The sequence below is a fragment of the Phodopus roborovskii genome, unplaced genomic scaffold (genome assembly GCF_943737965.1).
Source record: "Phodopus roborovskii unplaced genomic scaffold, PHOROB, whole genome shotgun sequence".
NCBI lineage: Eukaryota > Metazoa > Chordata > Mammalia > Rodentia > Cricetidae > Phodopus > Phodopus roborovskii.
The window spans coordinates 537,297-557,375 of NW_026125575.1; the positions used below are offsets into that span (position 1 = coordinate 537,297).

General features: G+C 36.1%; 1 protein-coding gene across 1 annotated transcript in view; it reads left to right on the forward strand.

Annotated features, from left to right (window-relative positions):
• Positions 1–20,079, forward strand: part of Itgb8 (integrin subunit beta 8) — a 77,627-nt gene that overhangs the window by 49,210 nt on the left and 8,338 nt on the right. The window contains exons 4-9 of the mRNA XM_051177820.1: positions 946–1,192; positions 2,522–2,687; positions 3,141–3,299; positions 11,791–11,886; positions 15,037–15,126; positions 18,404–18,538. Of these exons, the coding sequence (XP_051033777.1) occupies positions 946–1,192; positions 2,522–2,687; positions 3,141–3,299; positions 11,791–11,886; positions 15,037–15,126; positions 18,404–18,538 (893 nt within the window). The remainder of the gene's footprint in view (positions 1–945; positions 1,193–2,521; positions 2,688–3,140; positions 3,300–11,790; positions 11,887–15,036; positions 15,127–18,403; positions 18,539–20,079) is intronic.

Consider the following 20,079-nt stretch of genomic DNA (forward strand, 5'->3'; position numbering starts at 1 on the left):
ATTTGTCTGGAGTGCCTTCAGTAGCTTAGTCCCCCCCCAGTAGCTTAGTTTGCAGATGCTGCACAAACTGTGCCTTTCACTGAGGTCAGCACCCTGCACCTTTGCTGAGTTCTATGCACAATCTGCTGAATAACTGCTACATCTAGCACCACCTATAAAAACAGTCATTCAGTGTCAGAAAGAGTCACCATAAACTGCAATTATTCACCAAGTTAGAAATACCATGTGTCTAATGCCTAAAGCCTTTAGCAATATGCCCAAGTCAACAGTCAAAAAAAAAATCAGCTATATAATTTATATATTCCTTAAATGCTGACCCATGTGTCAAGCCCTTGTACATGAACTATGCTCTTTTTCTTTTTTATCTGGCCCTGCATACTATTTTCTGATATTCTCCTCCATTTAATTCTTCACTTTAATTACAGAATGATTCTCTACTGGTACTTTTCAGTACAGAGCCAAAAGGTGAACAGAGCAGACGAGCTCATAAAGAGGAGTAGAGAATGGGTGGGGCTGGGTCATGCTTGCCCCACTTTTCATTCCAAACTTCTGGGATGCAGAACTCAGAGCATTGCATTCACGGGGCTTCCAACTCAAGCAGGAAACTGGAAGTGAATGAACACCCTCTGATCTGTGAGCCCAAACAATACTTTTTTGCTTAAGTTGCCTCTATCCAGGATCGGATCTTAGTGACAAGAAAAGTAAGATGGCTCAGTGACTACAGGGGCTTGCCATCCCAAGTTCAATCTCAGAGATCCACAGGCAAGAGGCTCAGTACTGTTTCTGGTTCCTACAAGTTGTCACATGACCTCAACACATACATTGTGACAAGTGTGCTTACACATATACATGAGCATGCCAAATGCAATTGAAAATGTCACTTACTTATTGACCTCTAAGATGTGTAAATGAAGACTATATGATGTTTTTCTTTCTTTGAATTAGGAGCTGAAGCTAATTTTATGTTAAAAATCCGTCCTCTGAAGAAATATCCTGTGGATCTTTACTACCTGGTTGATGTGTCGGCATCAATGCACAATAATATAGAAAAATTGAATTACATTGGAAATGATTTATCTAAAAAAATGGCATTTTTCTCCCGTGACTTCCGTCTTGGTTTTGGCTCATACGTGGATAAAACTGTTTCACCTTACATTAGCATCCACCCAGAAAGGATCCACAATCAGTGCAGGTAGCTAATGTTTCATGTGGATAGTTACTAAAAGAATCTCTCTTATAAAAAATCTCATGTTGTTTGTTCTTATAGACTTACCATGTTTCAAAACATTGTTTTATAAAATAAAAGTTAAAAATATTTGAGGAGGATCCTTGTTCCTCTATGGAAATGTTTGCCTGTAGCTTGGATTTTAAGTCACATTCCTTCAAATAATGTTTGTTTATTTTTTATAATACAAAAAACCCCTTACCTATTACTAGTAACCCTGTATGAATTTCCAACAATGAGGCTCACATGAATATAAATACCTCTAGAAATTTATTGAATTTAGGTTTGTCACATTTTAGAGTATCACCTCAATGCTACACTGATACCTTACTTTATTGTGATGGTATATATTTATGTTGTTAATTATGTACCTAAATGCCTCAAAGACTGAGGATCAAAAAGTAAAAATTTGATTCTAAATAGCATTTGCCTTCAAGCATGCAAGTTTTCATATAGTGTTACCTGTTGAATTTTCAGAGAAATGTCTTAGTAAATCTCTTGTTCCATAAATCATTTTCTTTATAAAGATATATTCTACTTCCATAAACTGCTCAAGTCATTTCACTCTGCACATTCTAACTTGCAGAAATAGTTACTATTAATTGAACAAAGTGGGATTGGTTTATATTTTACAAGACTTTGTGAAGTCTTCTCTTCATTGCTATTTATCATTCCCTGTGGTTTTCTGAGCTCACACTGATCCTGGGTGCTTTCTGGGTGCTTGGGTTACATTACTCCCACCTTGAAAAATCATAGGAGAGTCCACCTATGAAATGAATCTCTTACTGAGACACAAGAGCGCTATCTGAAGTAGTTTTCATACATGTTACTGTTCACTAATAATTCCATATCAAGTATCATTTTCAAAATTAGAAAAAATAAAAGTAAAATGTTATTTGAGCTGAATTCACAAACTATCTTCCTGGATGTGTTTCTCGTCAGCTCCAGGGCTAATTGTAATAGGAAATTACTACAAATTGTTATGTTCCTATTAAAAATTCATTGTTCATTAGCATATCAAAGTGTTTCATTCTCCAGTATTCATGAAACACATGGAATCTTCTTCATTTTTGACCATCAACCTTACATTTCTATTTTCTCCTCACAGACAAACTTCACCAACATTAAACTCTCTAATATTACAGATTTTTATGTTGTAAAAAATTTCCTAACCCTCCCCCCCCAAAAAAAATCCCCTCTTTCTTATAGCAACTACATAATTTGACTATTAATGGCACTTTGAAAAATTTAAGGAAGCATAGAAAATTAGATTTTGCACTCCTTTCTTCCACACAGTGACTACAATTTAGACTGTATGCCTCCCCACGGATACATCCATGTGCTGTCTCTGACAGAAAACATCACTGAATTTGAAAAAGCAGTCCACAGACAAAAGATCTCTGGAAACATAGACACTCCTGAAGGAGGCTTTGATGCCATGCTCCAGGCTGCTGTCTGTGAGGTAAGAAATTGTGCATGCTGTGTGTTTGGGTTCTCAGATGTAGCAGAGGGTGTAAGACTTTTATATCCTGGTATGTTCTGGTTGGTTCATGGAAAGAGCATAGAAGAATACATTTTAAAAGAAAAAAAAAAAGAATCTCATTTCTCATCACTATTTTTGTATATGCTGGGATATGGGCCCAAGCTGGGAAAGGGTTAGACGAGGTTTAACAAAGGGGATGCAAGAAAAAGTCAGAAAGAGCCTGTTGTCTCATTCCCATCATGTTATCTGCCTTATTCTTCCTCCAGTGAGGGAGTAAAGGATAAACAAATACATGGCCATGCTATTTTAGAGACAGCACATCATTCAAGCCTGATTTAATGTTTGTCAACTGGAATATATCGTTTACTTGAGGCAAAGACCACAGTGAGATCCATGTCATTGTACAAGGTCTAATTACATGTTTATTTTAAGAGTCATATTGGATGGCGAAAAGAAGCTAAAAGATTGCTGCTGGTGATGACAGACCAGACATCACATCTTGCTCTTGATAGCAAATTGGCAGGCATAGTGGTGCCAAATGACGGAAACTGCCATCTGAAAAACAATGTCTACGTCAAATCTACAACCATGGTAATGTAGCAACAGCTCCTTCCTAGCTATGATGACTCCTTGAGCTAAAATAAAGTTTAAATTGTCAATTCAGTAATTCTTGTCCCAGGATATAACCGAAAAGGCAATATGCAGAATCAAGATGGGCCACTATGGAGCAGTACAGTATGGTTGCTGCTCAAGAAAGTTGATAGCTAAAAGATATTGACATTTTCTAGTAGCTGACTCTTAGACAAGCTACTATGAATGATAGAATTTTTTAAATAAAGTGATACAAGATCTTATTTTCATGTGATTCAGATCTTGAAAAGAAAGGAAAACATGTCTTTGTTTTGTACACTACTTCTATGAGGTTGGTACATATAAACAGAATAAGAAATGATAAGAAAAAATGGAATTTGTCTAAGGAATCTTCAGAATATAGTACTAAATAAGCTAAATAGAGAACATGAAGAAAAGCATAAAACAAAGCAAGCTTTGTGTACCCAGATCACTCATTCTCCCTCTGCCATACATTTTTTGTGTAGAGCTACTTGTTAGATGAAGCCTGTCTGAATTGCTCCCGAGGTTAGCATAAGATTTGAATCTGTATTTAAATACCTTTTATCACTACATCTTCCCTATCATTAGCTAATTATGTATATTTTTTAAAAAAAATAAACAACAAAGTATCATTTGAGCGTGATGTTTACCGACATTTACTTGCAAATGTTTTGAACAAAGCTGGCAAATTTCTCTGTTCACAAGCCCCATTGTACAGTACCACATAAACTAGGCATGGTGGTACCTGCTTGAAATTCCAGCATTCTGGAAATGGAGACAAGGGAATCAGAAATTCAATATAATCCTCAGCTATATAGCAAGTTCAAGGCCAACCTGGGCACATCAGACTGTTTCAAATAATAAAATGAAATAATAAACTGTAATAAATAAATCCAATCATTGGCATATTTAAAATTAAGGCTTTGGAGTAACTCCAGGGGCATCTTTCTCTTTGCTAATTCTCTCCTATGTAGCTACATTTCACTTCTAGTTACTCATTTCTTATCTGGCTTTCTTTCTACTTAGCCTCATTTAATCTAGGATAGAGGTCTAATGTGTTCCTTGGCAATGAAAGAGGATACAAGAGGAGCTACTCTATTTTGAGACAGAGAGAAGCTTTTTAAAGGAGAAATGACAATGGTACGATTCCCAAGTCCTGTTATTCTTTTGAAGTTTTGCCAAGTTACTGACATCATCTCTTCATCAGTATATTTTGAAGGATGCTGTGGCTCATCCAGGGATGAGCCTTTGGGTGAAAATAAAATGTCACAATATTAGATCTAGGTTATATTTAAAATCTTATATATAAAAATTTCTGTTGATAAGTTATAATTTTTGTTCATAAGTTTTGTAAAAATTTAAACCAATTTGAGTTGTTGTAATGTGAGGAAAACAAGCAACATATCATGTGCTTCTTTTGTGTTTCTGGCCATTATTCCATCTATTTAGAGGAATGACTTTTGCACATGTCATTCCTGTGATTTATTGGGCCAATCAAAGAGAAGTTCACTTTGATAATAACTTAAAGAACACCTTTATTCCTGTTATACCAGGTCTGTATTTTAAAGGATCCTCTTCTTCTTGCTAGCAACAATCTCCAGAAATAAAAGAAACTAGTGCACTGTAGTGACTCTCTGTTTATATGGCTACATGTAAAATGTGCAATGAAGGACGCTGAAGCCTGGCGTGTCTCAGGCTACCTTGACCCCATTTTAAACACTCTCCATTCCTTAATTGTTACTATGATGGAATCCTAAATATGTTTCAGTTAAGCAAGAAATCACTGTTTCCTAGCCTCATCGCCAGAAATCAGTGCCAGTAATGATACAAGGCTTCATGGCCCAAGACTTTGGTCTTTGTATTTAAAGGGAGATGAATGATTAAATGTCTCTTGTGTGTCTAAATCACAGGGATCAGACTTATTTATTTATTTATTTATTTATTTATTTATTTATTGAGTTACAACAATTTCAAGATCAGTGTAGCTCCACGCTAATCACAATGAGAATCCATTGGCTGAAAGTATCTTTGCAAACACTTTGCATATTGTATGGAATTTGTCATTACAACAACTCTGTACAGTAGTTGCCATTATCATCCTTTTACTAGCAAAAATACTAAAGGTTAGAAAAGCTAAATTAAATCTGTATGAAGACTGGAAGCTACTAAACTAATGAACTTTAGATCTGGGACCCACTGCATTTCTATCTGTATTCGTAATCATTTTGTCAAAGTGTCTCAACCAAAAAGTAAAGAAATACTGAAATGGTTTCCCTGGTGTGTTTTCAGTTCTAAATGTTTACACTGTAGCCTTTACCTACAGAAGAATAAAACTAGAGACTTTGGTTTTATCTGAATTATAAAAGAAGTTTTAAGATAACTTCTTTCTAGGCTGTTGGCATTGATAGTACACTATTAAATAAATCTATTTTCTAGTGTTTTTTCCATTACACCAAATGCCATAATAAAACATGAGTAGTCTCTCAGTGCATAAGTCTGCCCAGCAACAATATCAACTTAAAGTATGGCATTCTATCCAAAAAGATAGGGGTTCACATGAAATTGTTGGTGATGGAAAAGATATAATACTTAAAACCTAGAAGTCTATTCTGTTTCTCCACCCAGCTTCATCAAATTAGTCAACCTCATTCAGAGCCTTCCCATTCATCCTACCCTTAGCAAAGGCCAAGAATTATACAAAGATCTTCCACTAAAATGAAAGGAGACAAAGGAGACATGTATAGAGGCATTGAGTGAACCTGGCCAATGGGCAGTTCAAACTCTCAGTCCTGAATACACAAATGCAAATAGGCTTACTAGTGTCTCCTGTTCAGACTTGTTCCATGCCCCTCACGGATTTTATTAGTCCGTGATCCTTCACTTTTCTTTCACATGCCTCTGCAGAACAGCTTACCACTGGTTCATTTGTTGCTTCTCTCCCTAGATCCCCAGTGGGATAGAGCAGTTGCTGACTATGTGAAGTATCTTGGATACTAGTGTACAAGTGAAGTATCGTAGATACTAGTGTACAAGTGCTAAAAGCGATTCAGTATTACTGCAGACTTTCGCTTCCTTTCGGAGAAAGATATTCAACACTCTTGTTCTTCCGCTCACAGTTTTACTTAACATTTACTTCCCTCCTAAGATGATGTCTGTGAAGCTTTCCATTGGCCATGAAAGTACTTTTTCTATAACTGCCAATGAAGAAAGCAAGGCTAAGATCATACTAGATTATTTTAATTCATAACTTAGCTACATGAATTAACAAGATTTTATGAATTATTGCACTTATTTCTTTTTTTTTCTTTTTACTAAAATAGAGTTTCTTTAGCAATTTCCAAGTCACGAAGGGAATTATATCTAATGTTGACATCAGACAATTCCATTTAAGCAAAGACTTGTAATATTTTAGTAAAGATTTGTTAATTATTTTGCCACTTTTGATTAAGAAATGGAATCTTCAATGTTAGAAAGAGTTAAGCATCTTTTCACTTTTCATCATGTGTCCTGGATGCATTAATAAATATACTTATGCTTTAGCACTCTTAAATGCTTCTAGAAAGTTGGAAGCCTGTACGCAGTTTTAACAAATATTGTTGTATCTTGTGTTTTTTTTTTAACTAACAAAACACTTGATAGCAGCTGACTATTATTTCCTTTAAATTGCAAGTATGCTGAGAATATTTCTTCAGTTATTTTATGAAACCCAATTTGATGCTCTATGTGTTCTCAGAAAAGTAGCCAGGTAATGATATTTACCAACAATACCTAACTGAACTTACAAGTAATTGGAAGCAAATGCTACATGCAGAAATCACCTACCCCAAGGTCACAGGAGCCTCTGTTTCCATAGAACCTCTGAGAAGGAATTCAACTAACGTCTAAAAACTAAGCTCATGAACATTTAACTTTCATTTACAACTTTATGGGACAAACTATCTTGCTTAAGTTAAATGTTTGTGTTAAAACATTTAAGCAGAAAACATCCATTCCCATTCTTTTTTAAAAGCTTACAGACTGTTATCTTTGCCCTTCTTCACCACGTAGAGTTTCATGATTATAGTTGACACCATTTGGGTCACAGGAAACAAATTCAAACACCCCAGGAGCCAGGGGAACAGGTTAATGAGTGAGGCAGATCCAACAAAGCACATGTAAGAGCATGCCTACAGTGGTCATTGGCAGCGGTCTTTTATTTGAAATGGTCTTTTACGAAGTAGTCCTTTGGTGGATTTCCTTTTACTTACTGGAAGTACAACCTCATAGCCTAGAGGTAGGGATGAAGTAAGGTTAGTCGTCAGTAGCTGAATATAATCCCACTCTACTCCATGGCAGAGCCTGTGGTCGGTGTCAGTCAGTGGGACATCAAGACCTGGACCACTTTTCACTATTGGTATGGGCTTAGTAATTACAGAATCCTGGAGCAAAGACTTTTTATTTAGTAGTCCATTTATGTGAGAGGTTACCTCTCTAATTCTCAGAAATTTAACTGGTATTTCTATATGACTTAATCATTTGGAAATAGGACCTCAGATAGCTTAAAACTGTGTCCTGGTCACACAGTGTGCTGATCAACACCCCCTCTCTAGAACATCTACCTGAGAAGGTCAGCTTATAGAGAGATAGGGTTTATTTTTTAATTACAATTTGGGAGGTCGTGACCCATGAACGTTTGTCCCCATCACATTTAGACTGTGGTGGCAAAACTGCTTAAGAAGCCAGGGGCCCAGAGTCTCCTCCCAGGGCATGTCCCAGTGACCTGCATACTTCTAATAAAACCCCACCAGACAAAGGTTCCACTGTCACCCCTAGACTCACGTTGTGTGGACCAGGCTTCCACCATTTGGGCTACTGAAAGACATTTAAGATTCATATGAAGGGCAAAGTTGGAAGTTGCAGAGCTGGGAGATGTAGCTCCAATACCACTGCTCTATCCAGAGCTCCTGTTCTTGATTCTCTTTGGGATATTTCACTTTGAAGAGGACATTTCTATGCCAAAGACATTTTAGCTATCATGGCAGGAGAGAGGGGTGCTACCATTTAGTGGGTACTCAAATACTATGTTTCACATCCTGTGTTGCATAAGTTACCCTGTACAGACACTCTCGAAAGAATCTGATATTCAGCTCCAAATGTTGGCAGGCCTACTGCTGCCCAACTTGCCCTATGTCATTACCAGGATCTACCATGTTCTTAAAAGTCAGGCTGTTGAGAAAGAAGTAGACAGACAATGTGTCTTTCAAGTTTTGATCTCCAAACAAATTTTCACTGTCACACTATTCCCACTTAGTCTGTTTCATTCCATTAAGACATAAACTCACTAAAAACGGAAGGTTTCAATATCTTATTACAGTTCTCAGTGCTACGGTACTACAAACTCTAACTTACCATAACCTTTTCAATTAATTTTACTTAAAATAAGAGACTCTTTAGCACTCTCTTTGTTCCTGGGCAATGCATATTACTGTAATTCAACTGTGTTTGTCCTTTCCAAACAGTACTCTCTTTGACTGAAAGCATTCTTCTCTCCTGACATTTATAAGTCACTCCCCACAAGCTTAATCACTTAGCTGTGCTCCTGGCATGCTCCTTCCCTTCTCCCTTTTGCCTCTGAAATGTACCTTATCTCCATTAATTATTTTCAGAGTTTAGAGAAGCAATATAATGGGTTAGTTGGGGGGAGGAGAAAATATGTGTTAGATTTGAGGAGTCATGACATGACCAGGACTGGGCAGCTGGCTGGGAGGGAGTTCATTCTCCTGCTAGCACAAAAAAAAAAAAAAAAAAAAAAAAAGGGCTTATAAGATAAAATGCTTAAGAGATAATGTGCTTCATGGAGGAGAGGTGAGGAGGCTTCAGGAACAGCCATTAATCCATAGCCACTTGTCAACAGTGGTTTGTTTAAACATGTGTTAGACATTTATAATCTAAAAAAAATCTGCCTTAAGGTACTTGAGATTTTTCTTTTTAAAACAGATTTCTTTCTAGGGGCAAAATATGTTCTTTTAAACTTAGATGTCTGATGAAGCTTTTCAATGTGCTTCTGACCAGCTAGAATGAATGTTCTAGACTTGGATTTTGTATGATTTTGGCTAACATGACTTCCTGTTTGTGGACAAGAAACTTAAAAGACTCCTAAGCCTGCTCTTATTGTCGACTGTTCTTTAAAGACTGACTGTGTGGATTAAGTACAAGCTGGTTAAAAACACATGGGTTTTTTTTTTTTTCATTTTAAATGAAATGTTTTTTAAAAGTAAGAAGAGTGAGTGCTTCTTGGCAAGCTGTTACTAATTTTTGTCAAAAAATATTTTAAAAGTAACTGTTGCCATTAAAATAATATTACCAATGTATCTATATTTGCCTTTTTTACTTAATCCCTGTAGCTTAACTGGTTTTACACAAACTGCCACAAATCTATTTTAAGGTCATGTACTTTATTAGGAACAGGAATAGGAATTTGGCTGGAAGAATTTATACTTAGGGAAGATTTTTTTTTTCTATTACTTTAAAATTACATTCCTAAGAATTGCTCTGGGCAGAATTTTTTCTTATGCAAACCCGTGTGTTAACACTTTTTGGGCCTTTTCATGAATTGGTTTTATATCACATCTACATGCAACTAATAGAAACAAATGCAGACAGACTTTTACTATGATGTCTCCTACAGGTTGAACCCAGGGCCTCGTGTATGCTAAGCATAACAGCAAGCACACCTGCTGCCCTAGTAGAATTTTAACAAGCGAGGCTGTATCTGTCCATATGCATAAATTTAAAGTGAAGGCCACAGAACATCATCCAAAAGTAAGGCTAGTTAGTGCAGGTTTATTAGTAAATTCACATAGTTCTCATATTACAGATATGTTAACTAAGTTAGGTTAGCATTGGGGACTTTAACCTGGTGTAACCTGGTATGGTGGTTTGAAAGAATGGCCCACCAAAGGAGTGGCACTATTAGCAGGTGTGGCCTTGTTGGAGTAGATGTAGTCTTGTTGGAGGAAGTGTGTCACTGTGGAGGTGTACTTTGAGGCCTCATATATGCTCAAGCTACGCCCAATAAGACAGTCCATTTCCTGTTATCTGCAAGTCAAGATGTAGGACACTCAGCCACTTCCCCAGCACAATGTCTGCCTGCATGCCATCAATTGAACGTTTTTCCTTTATAAGAGTTGCTGTAGTCATGTTGTCTCTTCACAGCAATAAAAGCCCTAAGACACCTGGTGAACTGCAGAAAAACTTGACCTTGATCTCCATGAAGCTAGATAGGCTCAGTCATACAACACTTTTGCTCCTACATTTAGGCACCAATGAATAGCAAGAGGCCACAGCAAGTGGAATCTTACATCATCCCTCTGGGGATGTCTAATTATGAACCTGTTGTTTGAAACAATCAATTAATTCCTAGATGAGCATTTATGGAAGGAAACAATAGCAACTTCTGAAGCTGTCCGTCAGGAGGTAGAAGAGCATTGCTGAGATTGAAGCCAGGACCTGGGATCTTTTGTGCTCTAGAACTGCATTATCATCCTTGAACTAAACTGTATTTTCTTTTCTAACTCATACCTAGCTAGCTTTCTAACAACGACCACGCACAAAAAAAAAAAAAAAAAAAAAAAAAGCTACATTTAGCTTTTTTCATTTTATTTAGCAAAGTAAAATGGCTCACAGTACATACAACCAAAAAAAAGTGTAATAATAAAAGGTCAGTAATCTTTTCTCTGCCTAAGACGTTCAAATAGAAATACTGGAGTGCTATTAGTTCTGAATACCTACTGAATATATCTTTCTAATTTAATGCACTATTGTCATCTCTCTAATTAACCAGAGACTGCCAAAGGTGGATTTCATGAACATGTTAGAGGATAGAGCTGAGAGCTTCTGTTATCCAAGTGAAAGCCACAGGGGCATCTACATCTAAAGAGTTTATATATGCTATGTCACAAGTCAAATCAAATGTTTGCATGCATACACAAATGTGTGCATATATGTATATGTGTATACATATAAACACACACACATATATATATATATACACACACACACACTATATATATATATATATATAAAACTATATATATATATATATATATATATAGTTTTATGCTTCAAAATCTGCTGAGTTTCACCTCAGAATGCACTATCACTGTGTGTCTCTACGTCTCAGTATTATGATACCTTTCAGTTATGTCACCATTAACATAACAAGGCTGTGATCCTCCCTTTATTGTGTGAATTTGATCCTCTTTAATTTTCTAAGCTGTAGACTTCGATGGAGCTCTGCTTGCAAGACACCCTGATTTCACTGCCATTGGTGTGGCATTTGCAAAGAGTTTAAATGTTCCTTGACTGTCATAAATGAGTAAACTCACTGTTAGTGTCTAAGTTGCATGCTTTCTTCATACTGAAAGTCTGGAGATGAGTGAGGCTGAGCTGCTGAACTTCACTATCTTCTTTGTTTGATTGCCCATTACAGGAACATCCATCACTGGGCCAACTTTCTGAAAAATTAATAGACAACAACATAAATGTCATTTTTGCAGTTCAAGGAAAGCAGTTTCATTGGTACAAGGTAGGTTCATGCCTGAAACATTAATGTTAAAATGCTTGGATTGGTAGTTGAAGTGAGGCAGTTTTCAGAAGCAGGGATGGGCATTCTAGAATTCTGATAAACTATGTAAACTTAAAAGTGTCTCAAGGTAAACTTTATAGTATCTTATGTTAGCATTTAGGTGAAAATTCTGTCTAAGTCTGTGACACTCTAGGACCATGATATGTGGGCATTGAAAGATGTATGAAAAGCTGGTACTGAATATAACAGTAATGGGAAATTTACATCACAAGAGAAGTATTTCATACTTCAAGACGGCCTTTTCATGTCTGAAGTTCTGCTTATACCACTGTTCATGGCCATGTCTTTAAAATAGGCTAAAACTTTTTAACATAATAGCAAATTGACATTCACTTGAGTTACTTCTGACCCAAACTAAATAGTGCAAACCACTGGGATAATAGCACAAACAGCTTCTGTTTGCTGAGTACCTACCAACTTTAAGATGCTGAGTGTAGAAATAGTGATTATTGGTAGCTTTTCATCTAAGGGTGGATCCATATGAAAATGTTTCCATACATGTTGGTATGTTGACTGGTATAATCATTATGCAGGTCTTGTTGAAGCAGCCATACTGTTGAGGCGAAGCTTCACAGCCATGTCTAGAAGACATCTGAAGCAGACATCTTGGTCCTCCTTCCTTACAATCTTTGTGGCCCTTCTTCCATGATTTCTAGAAGCCTTGTGTGTACGAATTATATTGTAGATGTACTGATTTTTCAACAGCACCACCACACCTAGCTTTGGGCTAGATTATGAAGCAAAGGACCAGCAGAAGCCGTGGAAATGGATAAGCCAGCCAATACCTTGTACATAAAAAATATCTCTGTGTTTCCCAGAACCCTTTGGTATATATGAGTCTCACAAGCAAAGAAAACATTATGCAGCAAAACCAGTCTGGAGGTGCCCTGTAGCTCCCAGCAGAGAAGTGTGCTGTGCCTGTAGTACTGCTTTCTTTCACAGTCTTCTCAGAGTGTCTCTTCCAAGATACTCTGCTACTTCCTTCCATGATTCCATCATACCACAATTATGCTCTCCAGTCAGGCTTCATCTATTTTATGATTTTTGCTACTTCCCTCAACTCTATTCTAAACTTCTTGCAGTGGACCATCTTCTTTGCCTTTAATTATTTATTTAAAACCCTTTGAGCAGTCACATTTTCTGACTTAAAAAAAGTGCAGAAACCTCAATTTCATCTTCCACAAAGCTACTGTTTGCCTCATACCTGATGACAGTGTTATCATGTGAAAATGCTACTTTAAGTGTATTATTAATTCTGTTTGAAATTTATGATGAAATTTCAATTCCTTGATTTACCAAGTGTATATATACACACAACATGGAATATTCTTTTAACATAATAGCAAATTGACATTCACTTGAGTTAGTTCTGACCCAAACTAAACGGTGCAAACCACTGGGATAATAGCACAAACAGCTTCTGTTTGCTGAGTACATACCAACTTTAAGATGCTGAGTGTAGAAATAGTGATTCTTCCAGTCCTCTTACTTACAAGGAACACAATGAGCAAACATTTAGAGAGGTTAAAAGTTTGCCTGGTTTTCTAATGACTCAGATCCTGGGCTATTAACCTTTAAGGTTAACAGCTGACCTTTAAATTGTATGCAACATTTTCTCTCTTTTCCCTCCTGCTTCTCTACTGCTTATTGTTTCTTTGTGTGTTATTGACACCATCATTTCTCCCTCCCTTTGTAAATCTTCCATTGACTGATAAAATACCAAGTCGGGTTTATTATTAACTGAATTGTGTACAAAGTAAGAATCACTGGGCTATCCAAGCCTGACAAGCTCTGCTCAGAGTTCCAAGTACCACTATTGTCAGCTACTCTGACAGGTGTCATTTTTTAAGTCATGTTTATATCTGGGTTAAAAATGGCACTGTGAGCTATCTCATAGGACACAGGAAATCACGAGGCCTCTGTCCATCTCTCCAGCCTCATTCCTTAGACTGTTTCCTGCTTTGTACTTGCCATTACACCAATGCTTCTACTTGTTTGTGTACATACACTCATCAGGCTGTACTTTTCCCAGATGGCCTGGTTCCTACTCTGCTCCCACCCCCAAAAAAGCCATTCTCCCTCATTACTTGCTTAGCTATCACTTATCCTCTAAGCAAACTTTTAAGTCATGTTCTTAGATAAATAATCCATGACAATATTCCCTAGAGTGAAATCTTTGCTGGGTGTCCCTCCTCACAGTAGCTAGGCATTGTGTCATGTTTATGGTGCTTTGTGAAATTGTTCCTTAAGGATTGAAATGATCTCAAAAACAATTTATGATCGTGTTCAGTGAGAGTTCAATACAGAAAATTTAAAGTCAATCAGTGATACATTTCCCTATGACTTGAGATAATGAATACATCCTGACAAAATCTGGCTAACACACATAAGAACTTGGTGATGATTATAAGAAGAAAAATGACTAAGGAACGTTAAATTTGATGCACCTATCACTCTTTACTCTAGTTAGATGGGCTTCCTCTCAGACCTTGAAGTCACTGCTCATTCTAAAGTTCTCTCAAGAGACACACAGAATCTTACTCATCAGCTCCATGAAGCTCACACTAACTATAACCTTCCACCTGGCCCAGCATGTCCCAAACTATCACTCCACAGAATAGTATTTATATTAAACATTTACCTGTGTCACAAGGGAACAGAGTTTTTGTAACTAAAGGAGAATTGGGAATGCCAATTATAAATATTAAAGTATTTGCAGAGTGTAGGTCCATTCTGAAAAATTTGTAAATGTGCATTTTTATTCTCCATAGAACTTTATCAACTCATTTGCCCCCATAACTATTCTCAAGTTAAAAATGGTTTAGGAAATGCTAAGATAACTTTAATTAGATTTGAGGTCATATAATTCATGGTACACACACATACTCATTTACACACAAGACCACACACACTGGTGCTTCTAGGTTCTCTCAATTGGAAACTCTCTTAGCTTGCTTGAGGTTTTTGTCATTATTTTCATTTATATAATGGCTTGCCTTCCAGAGAGCACCAAAATTTTTAATGTCTTGGTTGTTCACTGTTTCCAAGCTACTTTCATATTATGCACCTGTGACTCACATGTTTTTACAGGACCTTCTACCCCTATTGCCTGGTGCCATTGCTGGTGAGATAGAATCCAAAGCTACAAATCTCAACAATTTAGTAGTAGAAGCCTACAAGGTAAGTATGTACAGCCTATACAATTTTCTCCAAGTCAACTTTTACTACCATCTTTATAGCAAGGTACAAAGCAATACCGCCGCATCTTGCAAGAAGTAACAGAAAATATGTAAAACTGGGAATTTAGAGCTGGGGTTATCCCTGAATGGACCACAAACCAGCAATAATGTTTGATGCCTGGAAGTCAGTTCTGTTCTCTGTTCCTTACTTGACCAAGATTAGTTCAGCCATCCAAGTTTCCTTCCAAATTGGAAATTCAGTGAGTCACCAGCTTGTCACAAAAATTTGGATAGTTTCCTAAATTCATAAATCCAATAACAAAACAAAACAAAAACCACTATGCTGTTATTTAAAGAACAATGTTCAGTGGTAAATGGTCTCTCTAGGATATAGAGATTACTAAGAAGGCGTTGTAAGGGTCTCCATGATCCTTGGTTGTAGTGTTGTTCAGTCAGTCAATTACCATTCTTATCAAAACAGGCCAAAGTTTCCTTTCCCAGTTGTCCTCTTGGATCATTGGTTGTATGTTGTCATCCATCAGTCCAGTAAAGAATAGATGCATGAAGTTTTAAGGGAATATCTGGTCTCTCAAACTAGATCAATCCTGCATTAAAAAATCTCTACTAAAATGTGCTAATACTGACTTTTCTTTTCATATCTGTCAATTTCTATATATAACTTTACTTAATCCGCACACCTGACCTATCAGGCACCAGTTCCATTTGTATATTCATAGGAACAAAGAAGTAAGGAAATTAACCATAGTTCACACAGCCAATCAGTAGAGGCATCAGGATGACATTCCAGATGTTACTTACACTATGCCTCAGCTGCTCCCAGCTGTGTGATATGGCCTGTTTATCTTTCTTTGATTTTTTAACAGGGTGTCAAAAACTATGCTTTATTCTTCCATGGATTTATGGGCCAGTTATAAAGTCTCACTTCTCCAGATTTTCTGGCTGCCTGCTTGACTGACATGTAGAATCAGAGTGTTGAGAGAGCTGTGGAAAACCTCAGGCTGCTTTGTTAATTGTCTTCAGGCAGCACCTGCTTGCAACTTGGGTTCAAAGCAGGGAGGTGGGAGGCAGACACAGGGCAGAAAAATAAAGAAACTGGTTAAACATATTCTTCTTTAAAGAAAATAAATCTTCCTAAGTACCTCCCCCACCCTCACCCCCCGCCAGAGGATTTCTTTCAATGTCTTAAAACTGCATAGAATGAAATGAATACATATATCCTGAAATACATCTCTCACTATCATTTAAAACATGTAAGAATCTAGGGCTGAAGAAATGGCTTAGTGGTTAAGAACACTTGCTGCTTCTCAGTTCTCAGCCACAGCTCACAACAATCTCTAACTATATTCCAGGAGATCCATCATTGCCCCTTTCTGTCCTCTGTCACCACTGCACACTTACATACATGAAGGCAAAACATTCACACACATTTTTAAAAACTGTTAAGTCCATGGAATTTTGTATCAAGAAAAAAGCAATGCAAAACATCATCCAAATGAAACAGCAGTTTATGCAATTAGTCCTTTCAATTACTAAAGTATACCTCCATTATATTATCCCAAAATAAGTAAATTGTTTTTTTTTTTTCTGTTTCTTTGTTGGGCAAGCCCAGTACAGCCTTGGACTACTAATCCTGCTGCATTAGCTTTCTCTTGAGTCCCAAGATTATAAGAACATACCACCATACCTTGCTTTCTTAAACCTTTGTATCAGACTTAGGAAAAATGAGATAGGAAGTTAGGAGTGAGACATTGTCTCAAATCAAATAGTAAACACATACAGCACTGTTTGACCTTACATTCTTTGTCTTGTGCAGGTATATGACTACCTTAGCCCACCGTGGTTCTGTATAACCTTGAAATAAAAGAAATATTAGTGGCTCAAAGAAAATTTTCACTAAGCTAATCTCCTTATGAGTCTATCTTTTATGTGTGTATGTTTTCAAAATTCTTTTAGAATTTTATGTTTTCAGAGTCCAACAGAAACAATCCACAATTCATTGAAATATACATCAGAAAAAAATAGTGTCTCTCCCAACATCTCTTACATATGAAATAGCTTCTATCCTAACACCTTTTAGACAGGAATGATGAAGTTTACCTTTTCATCAGAACCTTGATTTACAAAGCACAAGAATGGAAAATATTGTAGAAAATTGTCTTCATCCAATACTTCAAAGACATTGACCCAAATGGTTTGAGATCTTACAGGAACAGCAAGCATGGCATGCTGAGCAAGCTACTATGGGAGTCATGTCCTGACCTGGCAATCAATATGTTATTTTACACCATTGAAAGTTTCTCTTAGTTTTCCAGAATTATTGGAATTCCAGTATATGAGTTCTTGTATAGAGAAAATTGTGCATATGTGTGTTTGAAGTAGTCTTGTCTACACAAATAATATTCATGAACTTGAAGAAAGCATCTTCTTTAGAGAACATGTTATCAGAATTCCATGGTCAATTACTCATCAATGGGTTTCTATCTCCTTATTAAGATACTGTTGAAGAAGTAAAAATTACTTAACTAAAGAATTAGAAGCCACTGGAAGTTTTTTTTTCATCCACGTGATACTACAACCCATTCTCTTTGCACAGTGGCATATTCCACATTTCTGTAATTTTTGTTTATAAGAATAAATGCAGGATTCTGTACCAACCTCATATTTATGCGACCGAATGTATATATATCTAAAGGGTATATTTAAAGTAGCTGTATCCTTTACTGTAAAGTAAAGATTGTAATGGAAGAAAGTTATGTGCACCCAATACATGAATCATGCAGTAGATATTTACTGAATGAGCCTATGAGCTACAATGCCACCCCCACAAAACTATTGTAAAACACTTTTCATGATAATCAAAAGAATCTGAAATTTTTTTGTCAAAACCATGTAAATTGTCAAAATTCACTTGTTATGAGGATGTTTCTTTAAATTTCATCATTAAATACCAGCAGAATAATTTTTTAAAAATTATCATTTCAATATTGGATAAGAGAGATATTTCTGTAAGTGATTAAAATGTGTTGTCATAGACATGTGGAAAATCAAGCCATTTAAACACAGCTGATCATTCAGTATTTCTTACATGTTTTAAATATAATTGGGTTGTTACGAGAAAACACCATTTATTACTTTTTTCAGAGATAAGCTTTGATTAAGTTAAATATTAAATCTAGAATGACATTATGCACTAGTTTGTTTTGTTGCTTATACTAGAAACTTCTGCACTATGTAATTAAAAACCAATGTCTCTGCAGAAACTCATTTCAGAAGTAAAAGTGCAGGTGGAAAACCAGGTACATGGTGTCTATTTTAACATCACTGCAATCTGTCCAGATGGGGCCAGAAAGCCAGGTGCAATTGGATGTGGAAATGTGACAAGCAATGATGAAGTAGGTGGCGCTGTGTTTTTTCTTGTTTAAGATAAATTCTTTGGTGTATTTTCACATGAAAAAAAATCAAAACACTACAAAAAGAATTTACTACTAACTACAAGAGTCTTGTTTCAACTTTAAAGTAACCTTGTTGTCTCATCTCAAACTTCTTTTTTAACTCAATTGACTATTCTCTCAAATTTTCAAGTTAACATAAATATATATTGTATTAAATAGTTATTAAATATTAGCAGTAATACATTTTGTGTCACAATTGGTCAAATAACCAGTTTCGAGAAGTATCTGTAGTTATACTGGTGACAAAGTGTTTTTAATTTCAAATCTTCTCATTTCCAAAGTATGAAATAGAATGTAGCCATAGGAAGAATGGGAAAGTTGATGAAAGCTAAGCATTCCAAAATCTTTCACTTTGTGATGGCCTCAAGAAGGGTGAGAAAATTTCAAATCTTTCTTCCTTCTTGCGCTAAGATTATGTAATTTTTTTTTAATTCCATCCTGTGGTGGGAAGTAGTTTTCAAAGTCCTTAAGGTCTAAGAGAACACTTCTTCCTCTTTGTTTAGAATAAATTTTTCCTCATGGCAACATTATAAGCTGTGGGTAGGGTGATTGTGCCCACAAGCCACGTATCTTTAATTATTGTAAGCTTCTAATTCTGTAGTTTCCTCTATAATTATCCCTTGGATATTGTTCAAAAGACATAATATACTGGTTCATATAATACACACTTGATTTCTGCTCGAGAAAAGTTTTGTAGCAATCTAATAAGAAGCTAACTGCTGAAAAACAAAGTCTTTCAAGACTCAAGTTTATAGCAATGATTTACCTTCCTTCTTACATGTTTTTCTTTCTTTGACCATATCCCCTTTAACTACGTAGTATAAACAGTTTCACTCCTGGGAGCAATTTTCTTTTACTAGTCGTAATAGCAGTGACCACATTATTCTACACATCTGTGAATCCTTAAAATTCTTAGAGGTAAAAACAATTTGAGTAGAAACCAACACCAACTGCACTGATTCTGATGTGATAAATCCAACTCAAATGCCTTACACATGAAAGCCTAAATATAAGTCTTTTATTTCATATTACATAATTTCCAATTGAAAAGCCAAGAATACATTGTTTTCAGTGTTGGAATTTAATTATTGTAATGAATGTCATGGGTGTGTGTGTGTGTGAACTTTCTGATTTTCCAAAGCACCTGAATATGGAGTCAGAAAATAGAGATATTAAATCAGTCATGTTATGGAAAAACAGGGAAATAGAGAACAAGGAAAAATGTCAGGAAAATAAACTGTAGTTCTAGGAGGAAAAAAAACTAATTATTAATTCGTGCCTATACATTCTTTAGTTCTGTAATGACTTTTCCAGAAGTCTAAGGGGGCACAAACACTTGAGGACAAATGGACACATGGTGATTTTTCAGGCTACTAGCAACTGTTGCTTCCTTTAATTCTAATTAATCAGTTAGGTAAAAAATGAATTAAAAGAAGGTTCTGCACCTACACATGAAAGAAATTCATGTGTGATTTGTAAAA